Source organism: Narcine bancroftii, chromosome 3, assembly GCF_036971445.1.
Source record: "Narcine bancroftii isolate sNarBan1 chromosome 3, sNarBan1.hap1, whole genome shotgun sequence".
In the NCBI taxonomy this organism is placed as follows: domain Eukaryota; kingdom Metazoa; phylum Chordata; class Chondrichthyes; order Torpediniformes; family Narcinidae; genus Narcine; species Narcine bancroftii.
The window spans coordinates 63,330,607-63,346,821 of record NC_091471.1 but is presented as its reverse complement, the minus strand read 5'-3'; the positions used below and the strand labels follow the sequence as shown (position 1 = coordinate 63,346,821).

The following is a 16,215-nucleotide window of genomic DNA, read 5'->3' as shown; positions in this document are numbered from 1 at the left end:
AAACAGTTTTATTCTTTATTAAACTTTTAAATTTTAAATTGGACATAAAGCAACGAGTCTGTGCCAAATAGGAGTCCATTAACCTAGATCCCTGTACGTTTTATTTTCATGGGTGGGAGGAAACTGGAGCCCCCAGAGAAAACCCAGGCAGACACAGGGAGGATGTCCAAACTCCTTACACACAGCGCAGGATTTGAACCCAGGTCCCATCCCAATCGCTAGTGCTGTAAACTCAAACCGTGAACAATGGACAAAAAGAATATGGCCAGCTCTATTTACAGATATTTTGTTACCTGGAGAAAGTTCTGACTTGCACTAATGAGAGCCAGCTGTGCACTTGGGCTGTCTGGTTGTGACTGACTGCCACGTACACCTTGCACCAGCATTGGGATCTGTTCAGCAACAGCCTGCAAATACAAAATCATATTTAAAATATGCAATGAGAAATCGAAACCTAATATCTAGAAGTGGTGGCAGAAATCAGATAAACTCACTTTGTTTTAAATGACATTTAAACAGGTACTTGAATAGGCAAAGCAGAGGATCTGAAACTTATGCAGGTTAATGTAGATGAGCAAGAAGGTTGGCATGGATGTGGTTGGCTAAAGGGTCCACTGAGCAGCACAGGACTGCAATGATTCTAGAGGGATTCAAATGTGCTGTTGTGGGGAAGATCAACAGATTTGGGTTCCAAATCTATTTGCTTTCATAGTGTCAAAAAAAAACTACAATACACTAAATTTACTGATTAAACATTAGATCTCCAAATTCACTTCGTCAATGACTCATTTGTTAATGCTAAGATAACTAATCAATTACTATCATGTGGTGCCTCACAGCAAGATATTAAAGAAGTTGCATAAAAATAATTGCATCAATCAAATTTTAAACACTGGAGTAGACTGCTGTTCGTCCTTATTGCCAACTTTATTGATACTCAAGTGTTAACAAAATGCACAAGTTTAACCATATGGTTAATGTTTAAAACTACAGAAGCTCATAGAGCCAAACTCTCAAGCTTCAAAAGAATCTTGGGGATGAGGAAACCTATCTTCTTTCAATGTCGGACATATCCAAAACATTTCTCCTGATAATGGTAATGTCGAATCTCACCTTGCAGCTTTGAACCATTTGCTGTTGATTGGCAGGGTTTTTATTGGATGAAGCGGCATTCTGAGCAGCTGCAATTGTCTGTGTAGCAGCGGCTGCAGCCTGTTTTGCTGCATTCTGGAAATATAAAAGCCACATTATAAATTAAAACCACAATTTATTTGCTGGTGTATTCCTCTCCATACCTATTCACTGTGATGGAACTGGACTGGTTAGGGAACCATCTGCAGTTCCAGAATTAAAAGAAAGTCCTCATTGTTCTGGAGAGGTGAAAAGTAGTACATTTCGAAAATGCATATCTGAATCTCAGGCAGCAAATATAGGTTTGGAATTTTCCTGGAAACACTTGATTAAAAAAAATCAAAATTAAAAAAAAAAAATTGGCAAACCCTTGTGCCCAGCACTGATGGACTATCACAAAGGAATGACCTTCCAGATCCCAAATTCTACAGGGTTATAGCAGGCAAGAATGAGTTTTGCAAACCTGAAAAACAGTTGGTAACACAGTTCAATATTTTATATAACTCTTATCTCACATTATTGTGTGTGTTTTCTGCTCATGGGGACATTTCTAGATTCTTCAAAATTCAAATTTGCAAATCAATGTTAAATTAAACCACCAATAACAATTACCGGTAATTACCAAATCATAATTTCAAGTCTACATGATAGAAGGAAATACATTAACATTTGAAATGAATTGAACAATGGATTATTACAAAGACCATAATACAGTGTTTAATGCAATAATGAATTAATGACCAGATTTAAATATACAGAATTCTTACGGACACATGTTGAGTTGAGTTGAATTAAAATATAATTTAATTAAATTAAGTAGACTGTTGATCAGGGAAGTCAGGAGTTGGATTAAAAAGGCTTGGTATAAGATAATTATATGGTTATATGGTTATAAGATAGAATTAGGGCAGAGTTTTGAATGGTAGAAGATGAGCTTGAATAGATTGACATTGAAACAATCAATTCAGGAGACTATGCGCTGATTATTTTTATCAGCCTATAATCCCAGAGTTCATTTTCATACCATAGAACCTGAGAAAAGATAGGGGTAGGGATTGCTCTCTGAATGGAGGGAAAGGGTTGAGGAGCTCAGGAAAGCAGACAGAGGGATAGGGAGAAGGGACATAGTGGATGGGTGTAACAGAAAATGGAGTTTATGTTAATGTATTCTAGCTGGAGAGTGCCCAGACAAAATGTGAGGAGTTGCTGCTCCAATTTGCAGGTGGCTTCATTTTGGCAGTGCACAAGGCCATTGGTAGATATGTTGGTGTGGAACTGAAATTGTTAGCCACTGGGGGGGGGTGCGGACAGGATCATGTTATTGCAGCAGGGAGAGCGAATGTGTTCCATGAAATGATCTCCCAATCTGTGTCCAGTCACTCCAATGTTGAGGAAGCTACAGCAGGAGCAATCGATGCAATAGAGGATTCCTGAGGATTCACAAGTGATACTTCACTTAGAAGGACTGTTTGGGGCCTGGAATGGTGTTGAGAGAGGTGGTATTCCATTTACTGTATTCACAGGGGCAGGTACCTAGGCGGTGATTAATGGGAAGGGATGAGCCCTCCCTCACAATAGCCACGCATGACCTCTTCCTCTGCCTCTTTATTCAAGTGCTGGTCTGCTTTTTGCTCATACCTTGACAAAGGGCTCTGGCCCAAAGTGTTGGTTATTTTCCTTTTCTTTCTATAGAAGCTACGTGACCTGCTGAGTTTTCTCCAGCTCTTTTGTGTATTGAACCACAAAGTCTGCAGACTTTCCTTTTTAACTCCAAAAGGCCAGATGAACTTCACAAGTTTTAAGCCTATCAATTTCATATTGAATTATCTATGTGTTGTTTCAGAACTCTAAAAGCACCTATTGCAAACTCTTTCCATACCCACCTCCAGTTTATTCACCAATTTCTTCTTAATGGCATTCTGTGCTGCAACATTGGTTGCAATACGTAAACCTTCAGCAGCTTCCCTCAACTTCTGCTGCTGCTCCTCGCTGTCAGGATTAGCTGCTGCCCCCTAAAAGCAATCAAGATTGATAGAATTCATGATTGCAAAACTCACATTTTAATATTTTGTCGGTGGACACAATAATTGAGTTACAATAACAGGCATAACAAAATTTGTCATCTCAATTATAGAGAAAACACAAAATAATTCAGCAAGTCCATTAACATTTTTCAACTAAATTTAATTGGTCTTTTCCCTTTAAGACTAACAGACATGCTGTGAATTTCTAGCACAAAGTCTTATTTACAATTATTTTATTTTCATTTGTGGCATTACCAGGAAAAGTATACCCCTTCCTTTCTAAACACAAATTTTCTTTACAAATTAAAGCTATAACAGGGAGAAGTTCATATAATAACTTTTCTTGGATCATACCAGAAAAGGAAAGTTAATTGTTCTAAATATGTGTGCATGCTAAAATCAAAGCTACTTTAGCAAATTTTCAATTTACAAAAAAAAAATTTTCCAAAACTAAACTGTACATATACAACAATTGTGTACTTTAAATTATAAGATGAATGCTAATTGTTTGGGGAATTTAGTTTATTCTTTGTGATTTTTATCTATGATGACAAAAGCACTGTTCCATTTATAACTAATTTTCTAAATTCCTTAACATTTTTGCTCCCACAAAAATTAATTCCTTTCTTCATTTTGTTTTAAAAGAACTTCAGATTGTAAAATTTTTTTTGTTCTGAAAGAAATATAAAAGACGAACATGGCGAACTTGGAAGACAATGAGTGGTTTATAAGCTTGTGGATGAGTCCAGAATTGGTGGCGTGCTGGACAGTGAAGGTGATCATCTGAGATTAAGAATAGGATCGTGATAAACCAGGAAAATTAGCCAAGGAATTTCAAATGAAACTCAACTCAAACAAATAGTAGGCATTGCACTTTAGTAGGTTAATCTATGGCAAGATTTGCACAGTGAATGGCAGGCCTCTGTAGAGTGTAGTAGAACAGTGAGACTTGGGAGCCCAGGTAGAGAGTTCCACGAGAATGGCTATGCAGGTAAACCAGATGGTGAAGGCGGCATTTGGCACGCTCATCTTCATTGGTCAGGGTACTGAGTACAGGAGCAAGGACATGTTACAACTACACAAGACGTTAATGAGGCTGAACTTGGATCATTGCATGCAGTTTGGATCACCCATTTATAGGGAAGATGTCATTAAGCCGTAACGGATGCAGAAAAGATTCATGAGAATGCTGTCAGAAGTAGCAGTCTTGAAATTACATAAAGGTCAGATTGGATGGAACATTTCTCCCTGGAGTATTGGTGGTTGAAGGAGTATCTTCTAGGAGTTTATAAAATAATGAGAGGCACAGATAATGTAAATAGTTATAGCTTTTTCCCTCCAGGGTAAGGGAATCTAAAAAAAAAAGGCATAGATTGAAGTTGATAGTGAAAAATTTAAACGGGACCCAAGGAGCATTTTTTCACATGTGGAAAGAGGTGCTAGTGGAAGTGGTGGAGGAGAGTCTAATTGTAAAGCTTAAAATACATTTAGACAGGTACATGCAAAGGAAAGATTGAGAGGGATATGGGCCAAATTAAAGTAAATGGGACACCACGTCAGAATATAATTAAAAATGTAAGTCTCCCTTTTTCAAGATCTTCCTTTTCATACCCAGGATGAATATTTAGTTAAAATATCTGGATAATTGACAAGGTTCAAACAGAAAACCCTTTCCCCAGGATTTTATCTTGCTGATCTATCATATGCATTCAAGCATTCTCCCTCTATCTCAATGTACATTTCACAGCAATTAGGGATTTAGCTTTTTTCCTTAAAGTTTAGAAATTAGTGTTGAACTTCAGTTAAGTGGTCCTTCCATATTCTCCTGGACATGAAGCTCAGGTGGTGGGCAGCATTATTCGGAATAAAGCTCAGAGTTTCACATTAACAAGTTAGAGCAGTTAAAAAAAAAACATTTTGACCAGGATAGGAAATATAGGCATCATGAACTGTGATAGAGTTATCAATCTTAGAACACAGGAAATAGGAGCAGGAGTAGACCATTTGGCCTGTTGAATCTGTTCCATCTTTCAATAAATTTATTCCTGATCTAGCTGTGGACTCTGCTCCACTTACCTACCTTTTCCTCATAATTCTCAATTCTCTCTACTATGCAAAACATCCACCCACGTGTATCTGAAATATTTGTGATGAGGGAACATCTACTGCTTCCTTGGATGGAGAATTCAGGAGAATCAGTACTCGCTAGGAGAAGCATTCCTCATTTCTATCCTAAAGTGACTTGCAAATATTGAGGCTTTGTCCCCCACTTCTGGTCTCATCTACCACTGGAGACATCTTTCTTGCTTCTATATTACCTATTCCTTTCATAATTTTATACATTTCTATATGATTCCCTCTCATTCTTCCAAACTCCAGCGAGCATAGTCCCAAGCAATCTCTCTTCATTTTGGTAATCTTATATAATCTTGTAAAATTTAAGCACAGCCTACAAACAACAATTACATTTTATGAACGGTATAATTAAGCTAATTTTCAAACAAGGAGCCATCTTTTCTAGTGTTAAAATTGTATCACCAGCAATGCCATGCAAATATACACGAGTTGAACCTTGCATATAAATGAAGGAAAAATGTCAATATGATAAGCAATGCCATTTAAAATAAGAATCTCTAATGCCAGCTGATGTAAAATTTAGTAGAAATGTGTAGGCAAGCATCCAAGATACTCTTGAACAAGACTACAATGTGAATGGTTCAACAATCTCAGCATTACCTTTGCAGCTTCCACCATCCTGGCCGTGGCATCAGCCAAGAGTTTGGCTGCAGAGAGCAGTTTTCGAGAGTTCTCAAGATCAGATTCACCTTCAGCATCAGCTTTAATAGCATTGACCAAATCTGAAGTTGCTTGAGCGAGTATTCTAGCTTGTCTCACCATCTCGCCTATTTTGAGAGAGAGATTGAATCAATATTAGAACACAAAACATTACAGCACATTACAGGCCCTTTGGCCCATCTTTATAAACCCTCTCAACAATCTAAACCTTCCCTACCTCACACCCATAATCTTTTATTGCATCCATGTGCATGTCTAAGAAGCTTTTAAATGTCTCTTTGTACCAGCCTCCACAACCAGCCTTGGCAATCACTACTCTGTCTAAAAAGTCTTAACCCTGACTTCTTTCCAAACTTTCCTCCCTCACTTTATACAGATGTTCTATGCTATATTTGCTACTGTCACCCAAGGAAAAAAGTGCTGGCTGTCCACCTCAGTCTTGTAGACCTCTACTAAATCATCTCTCATCCTTCTTTGCTCCAAAGAGAAAAGCCCAAGCTCCATTAACCTTGTCTCAAAATCCAAGCAACATCCTGGTAAATCTTCTCTGCACTCTTTCCAATGCTTCCACATCCTTCCTGTAATGAGGCAACCAGAACTGAACACAATACTGCTGCCGAACCTTTTATCTGGGATCGTCAGACCTGTCGTTGTTTGGAATCTTCCTGATTTTGGAATCATTTTGATTTCCGTCTATTTAAGCCCGCCCGAGTTGCACTGCCGTCTCCAACCCCCACCTCACTGAGTCACGCTGCCTTCTCTTCCCCTCACTGAGTCGCGCTGCCATCTCTCTCCCTTGCTCAACCAAGTCGCGTTGCTATCTCTTCTTCCCCCGTTGTACCAGTGCCAGGAGAACGGCCCTCTTCTTGATTCCCCTGCACTGGCACAATGGTTTCAGCTGTGTGGGGGATTATGGGTAGCGACAACAGCCATTGAGCTGCTGCCGGGACAACTGTAAGTGCTTATGAAGTAGCGGAACGTGACGGGATACACGGGGGTTGAGTTAGGGTCGCGTCAGGTCATGTTTAGTGCCAAACTCCATCTTTGATGAGCAGATTTCATCTACAAAAAAAGTGCCTGTTTTTGGAGGTTGCCAGTTTCGGAATTCCAGATAAAAGGTTAGGTATCCGTATTCCAAGTGTGGTCTAACCAGAGCTTTATATGTCACACCTCTTAAACTCAATCCTTTATCTAATGAAGGCCAGCATATCATAAGCCTTCTAAACGATCCTATCAACCTTCCATTACTCCAAACAAAAGTTCAGCTGTATTTTCATCTTTGTATTAGCCTTGATCTTGGTAGTATGTGCTAGTTTCAGACTCTGATGACGGTATGCTAGCGATGTCTATGCCAAACTCCCTTCTCAAGTCAATACAAAATATTTATTTTAAATATAAATAGACTATAAAACGATCTGAACACTAAACACAATTAATAGATGATAAAAGTCCAGGTTTATTCATACAGTACCACAAAGTGAGTAAAAAAAATTGTGTTGGTTTGAGTGATTGCTAATTAACTTCATGGTTGGTTTAATAGTTAAGCATGAGTACTGTAGTTGAATCAGGCAGCTATTCAATCCTTGACATGCACAATCATAGATGACTTTAGCTGGGGCACTAATTAAATAGAATCACAGTTTTGCAATCTTGAAAAAGGCTCTTCAGCCTAACTTGTACTTGCCCACCAAATCGTCTCCTGAAGCTAATCCCATTTGCCTACATCTGGCCCATATTCCTCCAAACCTTTCCAATCCATGTACCCAACGACTTGACTTGCTTATAAATATTGCAATTATACCCACCTCCTCTGGCAGCTTGTTCCACATACCTACCGCCCTTTGTGAGGGGGGGGAAGAGGAGGAAAGAGTTATCCCTCATATGTCCCTTTTAAATCTTTCCTCCCCCCGACTTAAATCTATGCCCTCTACTTTTAGACTCCCTCATCCTGGAGAGAGAGAGAAAAAAAATAACAATTTAGCTTAACTATGCCCCTTATAATTTTACAAATCTCTACAAGGTCCCCTATCAATCTCCTACATTCCAGAAAACAAGTTCAAGCCTAAATGTCCTGATAACATTCTCGTGAATTTTTTCTATATTTTTCCCAGTTTAATGACGTCTTTCCTCCTTCTAGATAACCAGCGCTGTTCATGCTATTCCAAGTGTGGTCTCATTAATATATTGTATAATCATAACATGACATCCCACTTCCTTCATTCAATACAGTGATTGATGAAGACTGACACCAAATGCCTTCTTCACCATGCTGTCTACTTGTGTCATCACTTTCATGGATCAATGCATCTGTGCCTCAAAATCTCTGTTCTATAACACTATCTTGGGTCCTCCCATTTACTCTGCAAGTCCTGCTCTGGTTTAATCAACTAAAGTGCAACTTATCAGAGATAAGCCATAATTTGCTTCAGTAATCCAAGGTTAGGTAGTAAGGCAAAAGTAATCAACCAGCTATCCTGTGCCTTATCAGCAAAGAGCCATCCATGATAAAAAAAAAGCACATGCTTGTTAATAATCATTTATAAAACTAAAGAACTAATTGTGGACTTCAAGAAGAGGAAACCAAGAGAACACAAACCAGAAAAACCCTCTTGGGTGTCAACATCTCTGAAGATCTGTCCTGGGGACTCCATGTCGATGCAATCATAATGGCTATACTTTATTAGGTGCTTGAGAAGATTTCCTGTCACCAATGACTCTTGCAAATTTCTAACGGTGTGACTGGTTGCATCACTGTCTGGTATGGAGGTGCCAATGCACAGGACAGGAAAAGGCTGCAGAGAGCCATGGCCCCGGCTAACGCCATCATGGGCATTGGTCTTCACATCATTAAGGACATCTGCACAAGGCAGTATCTCAAGAAACCAGCCTCTCTCTGTCCTCAGCAACCCTCACCACCCAGGCCATGCCCTCTCTCACTGCCACCAAGAGGGAGGTGGTACAGGAGCTTGAAACAAACATCCAACAATACTAAAACAACTTCTCCTCCATCACCAGATTTCTGAATGGAGAGTGAACCATGGACACTACCCCACTTTTTTTTCTTCTTTTGTATTAATGTATTTAAAAATGTAATTTATAGCAAGTTTTGAAAGTGTAATGCTGCCTCAAAGCAATTTATTGTTCATGACAATAAATTCTGACTCTAACTTGGTAAGAATGGCAAGTTCTCACGTTTTGATCATTAGATATTGAATCTCAGCCACAAGGACAAATCCTCCAGCAGAGATGCAAAATTAGCAGGGAGAGAATTTAAAAAAAAACAATTTAACTTCTCAGAGAGAATTATTTTTGTGTTCTCTTGGCCATTTTTCTTCCATTAAAATGAACCATATTTCGTTATAGAAACTGGAATTTCATTCATTATTCATTCCACATTAGCATGTGTTTTGAGTTAAAAAAAACATTCTCCTTACCAGCATCCCCCATGGAGCTGAAAATGTTTTCCGTCACTGTTAGAATAGTGTCTGTCGCCTGATCATAACGTCCTGATGGATGCCCTCCAGAGGCATACAGCTTAATATGCTGCAACAGATCATTGAGGGCTTGTGACACAGCAGTGGCTGCCACACCAACCTGTTTGAGCAGCTGCTCATCATTTGTTGCAGCCTGTGATGCTTCTACGCATCCCTCCACTGATTTTGCCACAAGTTTTCCAGCTTCAATCAGCTGTTCCTGGCAGACGGGAGAGCTGATAGTAGGAGCTACTACCTACAATAAATCAATGCAAAAAATTATAAGCCTTTTCAAAAAAGTGAATTTGATTCAATACAAGTTAGAAATGTCTTTTGAATTACATAAAAGATTATACAAGGTATAGTCCAGATTTTGCCGACTTTCCCTGAGAGCTGCATAGCACTTATTTTTTAAAAATATATAAAGTGCTTGTAAATCTCAGGGTGCCCACAAAAGCATGCAATTTCCAATCTTACTGGCTGAGCCCTATTACCAATTCCCCAGCAAGGCTTCACAGAAGACTCCTCATGGAGTCCAACAGTGGAGCAGAAACTTGGTGGAAAATTTCAGATCATGCGCCAAGACATGATATGTGAAGTAATCCGTTTCCTGGTGATAAACAACAAAGAATATTTTTCAATGACACACGATTGTTTTAATGTTTTTTTTTAATTAAACCATTGTGATTTTATTATCAACTTCAATGTCAGGAACATTCAAACTATAGGTACTGCTATCTGCTAAATACTTTTCATACAACTGTTATGGCTGGTGCTTGTTCAAACCTAATCAATTCCACTATTTGAGCCCTACATCCTATACAAAATTGGTTTTGGGATGGACTCGCCCAATAAGGCCGACCATACTGATCCAGATTAGATAAATGGCAATGAGCAGCTGTTCCGACTCAGCTAAATCTGAGCCCTGATTCTATTTCCACGCTAACTCTACCCAGGTAGAACAGTGCAGGGCCACCAGAAGTATTTATTTTATCCTCATGTCGTTTACTCAGAAAACTTCTACACTAAACCAAGGAGAAAATAAATTCACTACAAAGTTGCTAAAATATAGAAACGAATCCAAACCTTTGCTCCAAACACTTACCTTGGTACAAGCTACAAGCTGCGAAGTGGAAAGTGCGCACTGAGTTGCAGCTGCAATGACACGGTTCTGTGACACTGAATCCTCAGTTTTCTGAGCCACATTCTTTGCCTTCAGGACTAAAGCTGCTGCTGCATTTGCTACAGCTTTGGCCAATTGCATGAGCATGTCCTAAAAATAATTAGAAATAAAAAGTAATGGCATGTTCTAATGGTGGCAACCTTGGAGGTGATTCCATTTGGTAGAAAATCTACTTTGGGATACAATTGGTCCCACAGGTTTTACCATTTAAAAGTAATTGCTTACATTTCATTATCTGCAATCAAAAAATAAACTTTAGAAATAATTATTAACGATTTCAATGGCAAAGTGCATCAGACACTGAAAAGCACCGTCTAGTTCTCATGGCATTAACTAATCAAACATGTTCTTCTCCAGCTCATCACTAATGAATAGAACCTCTGGGTATCTTGGCAATAAGTGCACTTAGAGCTCTGAACATTTAAATTATGTAATAACTCTAGCCAAAGAATTTAAAATCAAAACTGAATGATAATTCCATGATGACCAGAACTGCTTTTCTAGTAAATGATTACCAGTAAGTGTAAATCAAAAGTATCTATTTGATACTGAAGAATAACAACAATAACTTTGCACTTACCCAACATAACTTTTTTTGTGAAGTATTGCTGCTGCTATAATTAAAATGAGCTGGTCCATTTTGTATAAACGAGATGGATTCATTAGGTACGTAGCTGCCAGGGCAGGTTTAGAAATTGCAATTTTTCAGTGATTCTCCCCCTCAATTCTGATAGAGATACCCAATACCATAATCACATCATTGGCACTGTGACGCTGACCTTCATGAATGAAGTAATTCTATCTGTAACCAGTACAGCTAGAGTGTAGAGATGTAGCAACTTCTCAGACTGATTAGTGCAGACGTCCCAGCAAGTTTCAAACCAATGCCAATTCTGAAAGAATTTTTATTTACCCAGTTTATTGGATTTGCCCTCACCTTATCAGATAACATTATCAATCTTATTATTTTGTCAGACTCACAGTTTTAAAACTTGTAGGATGGAATATTGCAAAGTAATTGAATTAAAATTCAATTTTGAGAGCAAGAGGAATTCTAATTTTCAAATTAACCAGTTGACCTGATCGGAGATTTAATATAATTTAAAATTTTGATTATACGTTTAGATTTAAAGCAAAACTGTAAAGAATTGGATTGTTCAAATGAAATAGCTGAATAAATTACATTTACCATTCTGTGTGGAATGGGGAATAAACTCCTTGTAGTGCATTTTTGAGAACCTACAGAAAACTGCACAGGGGATTTACAAAGAATATTATCACATTACATTTTAAACTTTATAAGCACGGTTAAAAACATAGAAATTAGCGCATACCTGGAACCGTGGATCTGCGTCACTCTCTCCAATCTGGTGGAGAAGTTCGCCACTTGTTTGCCCGACAGAACCAGCAGCAGTAAGCAGGACCTGTCGAGGCTTAAATACAAAATATCAACATCACATTTTCACATCTGATTAAAATTAAACCTTCATCCTGCTCAGGCTTTAGCCAAAAGATCTTAACATGGTGGAGAAAAGAAATCTTACCTTTAACCATATCAATTATACACGTGTTTAGAACTTTACAATGATGGGTGACTTAAATAAGCTCCTTTTTAAATAATTTATTTGGTAAATTTGATCAGAAGACTAAATAATTTATCAACTTCTGTTTTGTAGCATTTCGAAAGAAGGCAACAATAGACGGATTGGAAATTTGGATGAGTGATTCTGCCAATACTGTCTGTTATGTTTGATTCATGACCACAGTTAGCAGAAAGCTAAGCCTTAGATGGCCTGGTAGTTGTGGTCTATGCTTATGTTCCTCAGGTTGTAGAAGATGAATATAATCTAGCAAATTGTGTTTCATTTTACAGCCTTCTAGATGACCAGTTAGATTAGTTCCTGACATTATTACCAGAGGGAATTTCCCATAATTATGCATCTCAGTGCATGGAATACATTTCTGAATATTTACCTCAGCAGTAGCTGGCTGAGCAGTCTTCAATAAGTCTGAGACGGCATAAGCCAGATTCTTAGCAGCTTTCAGTAGCTCCTGCCCATTTGCACCCTCATCTTCCATTAGAGCTGCCAACAGTTTGACACCTTTTGACATCTCTGTTAAGTTCGAAGAGATGGTTGTGACTGCACATCCAACTGCTGTGTAGTCTGTGTCAAGGGGATCACCTGCAGTACGAAATCAATTCTAAGGATAACTGTATCACAATTCAGAATGAAATAACATTAGCTCAGCCTACACAGGTACGGTATATCCTTAATTTGGTGCCGAATTCTATTTAAAAGCAAAGAAAACAGGTTTGTATATCACAATACATTCTATTAAACAGCTAGAAGAAAACAATTCTTATTTTGAAGACCCGAAGTAGAGGAAGCTCTGCTGCTGTGACATCCAGAGGAAGAGCCTAGAAGAGTTATTAACAAGAAAATATAAATGTGCCAGTGCAACTGACAGCAATGTCGGTGTAATGTTAACTAATTTGAAGGGTAATTATTGTCATCATAGATGAATTAGACTTTGCATAATTTCTGTCTTTTGCTGGACACATTTGAATATTTAATCTGTCCCCATATGTAAATAGATATGGAATTTGATGATAAATCCAAAGATTGCACCCTGGGACTTTTTGAAGATCTGAATATTAACTTGACATACTGTATCAATCAATATACAGCAAGGTGGGGGGAGGTGGGGGGAAGGAGAACATAAATAACATAAGTAAAAGTGAGACCATTCCAACTGGGTGACAGATTAGGAAGGTTCAGTTCAACCAGCCATAGTGTTCTTTTGTCAGAAACTTCTTTTGCAATCCATTCCAGAGCACATTTGATTATTCAACAGTAATAAAATCATTTTAATTTCCATCTTACTCTTGGGACATAGATACGGATAATCATTTACATTTTAAAAATAGGAATTTTTTTAAAAATTGCTGTTATTTTGTAACTACTTTTTCCACCCTACTCCGTGGATACAAGTGTCTTCTTCAACAGGAGTTAGGAAATTAAAATGAAGCATGTTGCATGTACATAATAATGCATAAATTTCCACAATGCTGAATTTGTCAGTTCATGTTTTCAAATAATTTTTATCCTTTTAATAAAAGGATCAAGATTCTATGATCTGACTGAGAACATTGGAAAGAATTGCCACCAGCACTGATAGGGAGGGTAAATTGCATTTAAATGAATGCCTTCCCAAGGATATAATAGCTGTATCAATCATTACCAATTTCTTTAACAGAGAAATTCTTAACTGAACTAATGAGAATAATAAGGAAATTCTTATGGAAAGGGGGGCAAACTGAGGATAGCGCTAGATAAATTAACAGAATGGTACAAACAAGGTGGTTTGCAGCTACCAAACTTTAAAAATTATTATAGAGCAGCACAATTAAGATATCTATCAGATTTTTATCAAACAAGGGAAAAACCAGATGGGACCAAGATAGAGCTAGATAAAATAGGGGAGAAGGTACCAGAACATATACTTTATAAGTAGGATGAAAAACTGGTGCAATATAGAAGTTCACCAGTACTGCCCCATTTACACAACATATGGAAGAAGATTCACGAAGAAAGGAAAAAAACAAATTACCAACTACCAAAATTATTATTGACGCAAAATCAACTAATCCCTTTCACAATAGATAACCTTTCCTTTAGACAATGGGAGAGACAAGGAATTAAAAGAATAGAATATTGTTTTTTGGGAAATAATTTATTAACATTTGAACAAATGAAGTACAAATATGGAATAACTCATAGTACAATGTTTGCATACCACCAACTGAAAACCTACTTAAAGGACAAATTGAGAAGCAGACTGAGATTTCCAGAAGGAAGCAGCTTTGAATATGTGATTACAGAAACAACTATAATAAAAAGATTTATAACAAACATGTACATCAAGCTGCAAGAGAAGGAAAATGATGAACTAAGCTATAAATCCAAACAAAATTGGGAAAAAGATTTAAACAAAGATAAAAAATGAAATATGGGAAAAGTTATGCTCTGGAACTATGAGAAATATAATAAATACGAGGTTACGCATGATATAATATAATTGGTTACACAGGCTATACACCACACCCCAAAAGTTAAATAAATGGGATCCAACATTATCAGATAGATGTTTTCGTTGTAAGAAGGAAACGGGAACAACAGTACATGCAATTTGTGCATGTGAGAAAGTGGAAAAGTTTTGGGAAGATCTAAATTAGGTATTAAATAAAATCACAAAAAGCAATACACCAAAAAATCCAGAGATCTTTCTTCTAAGTAATATAAGTAAAGAATTAGGCCTCAAACTGGATGAAGCGCAAAAAAGATTTATTATGATAGCCTTAGCTATAGCAAAAAAATGTATTACGTCAACTTGGAAATTAGAAGAGAGCCTGAGAGTACAGAAATGGTACATAGAAATTAATAAATGTATTCCACTGGAAAAAAAACATAATTTAAAAAATAAAGTCACATTATTTGAACAAATTTGGGAACCGTACATGGAACACAACAGAGAGGGCCTACCATGGACCTCCACCCCCTAAAATGATAAAATGAGAAGAGGACAAAATTACCTGATCCAGTGTGTAAAAGTAGATGACACAATTTTCTTGTTTATTTTCATTGTGTGATGACATTGTTTAATGGTTTTATTGTATTGTATATGTTAAACGTTTAATGGGTTTGGAGGCGGGTGGGAAGGAGGAAGGGAAGTTAGGGGGAAAAAAGGGGAGAAAATGCCACTGTGTATATTTAAGAGGGAAATGTTTCTGTGTATTTTGAGTGATATGGTTCATAGTGTGAAAAATAAAAAAAAATTTAAAAAAATTCTATGATCAATGATTTATGGCTTTAAAACAATCACAAATTTACTAGATTTCACATATTCTAATCAAAACTAACTTTTAGACATACCTGCAGTGAGGTTGACCACAGATGCTGTACCTGCAGTGATTGCATCAACCTGTGAATGGATCTCATGCTTGGATTCATCCATTTTATTTTTTCTCCATGCTTTTGAGGCCTAGATAGCAAAACCAATAAAACCACATTAAATTAAAGAATCCCTAATTGCTGATCTAGATCTGGGAATTACACCTGGAATAGAATTAGTGCAATACAATAGGTGATCTTATAAGCATGACTCTACTACTTTTAAGTGTGAACCACTGCAACCCACACATGGAATATTGCAGAGGCTTCTGGAGCAAAATAATATATCCCCACATGTGCCATGCTTCAGTATATTTGTCTCATATACATAAAGACAAAACTTTCACTAAATATATACAATATGGACTGATTTTACTGCTTAAAATGAAACACATATACACAGAAAATCATTGCTATGAATCAATTGATAATTATCCCAACATTGAATATTTTATCCAGGATACCACCATGGCACAGTTCACTCCACATCAGTGTCAAGGTAAAAGTGTAATAATGTAGAAATATGATCATAATTTATTTAGTTTATAAAAGATAAGCCATTGTAGTTCTACAAGATCTCTAGAATTCCATTCAGAATGCATTCGAATCAAATTTCTACTCTAACAGAGAATGCATGATTAGAAGTTTCAATTCTA

General features: G+C 37.3%; 1 protein-coding gene across 1 annotated transcript in view; it reads right to left on the bottom strand.

Annotated features, from left to right (window-relative positions):
• Nucleotides 1-16,215, bottom strand: part of tln1 (talin 1) — a 301,850-nt gene that overhangs the window by 97,136 nt on the left and 188,499 nt on the right. Inside the window, exons 16-24 of the mRNA XM_069924188.1 lie at nt 15,542-15,650; nt 12,582-12,790; nt 11,942-12,040; nt 10,530-10,697; nt 9,386-9,680; nt 5,892-6,058; nt 3,015-3,143; nt 1,114-1,227; nt 294-407 (exon numbers count right to left, since the gene is read on the bottom strand). Coding sequence (XP_069780289.1) covers nt 294-407; nt 1,114-1,227; nt 3,015-3,143; nt 5,892-6,058; nt 9,386-9,680; nt 10,530-10,697; nt 11,942-12,040; nt 12,582-12,790; nt 15,542-15,650 — 1,404 coding nt within the window. The remainder of the gene's footprint in view (nt 1-293; nt 408-1,113; nt 1,228-3,014; nt 3,144-5,891; nt 6,059-9,385; nt 9,681-10,529; nt 10,698-11,941; nt 12,041-12,581; nt 12,791-15,541; nt 15,651-16,215) is intronic.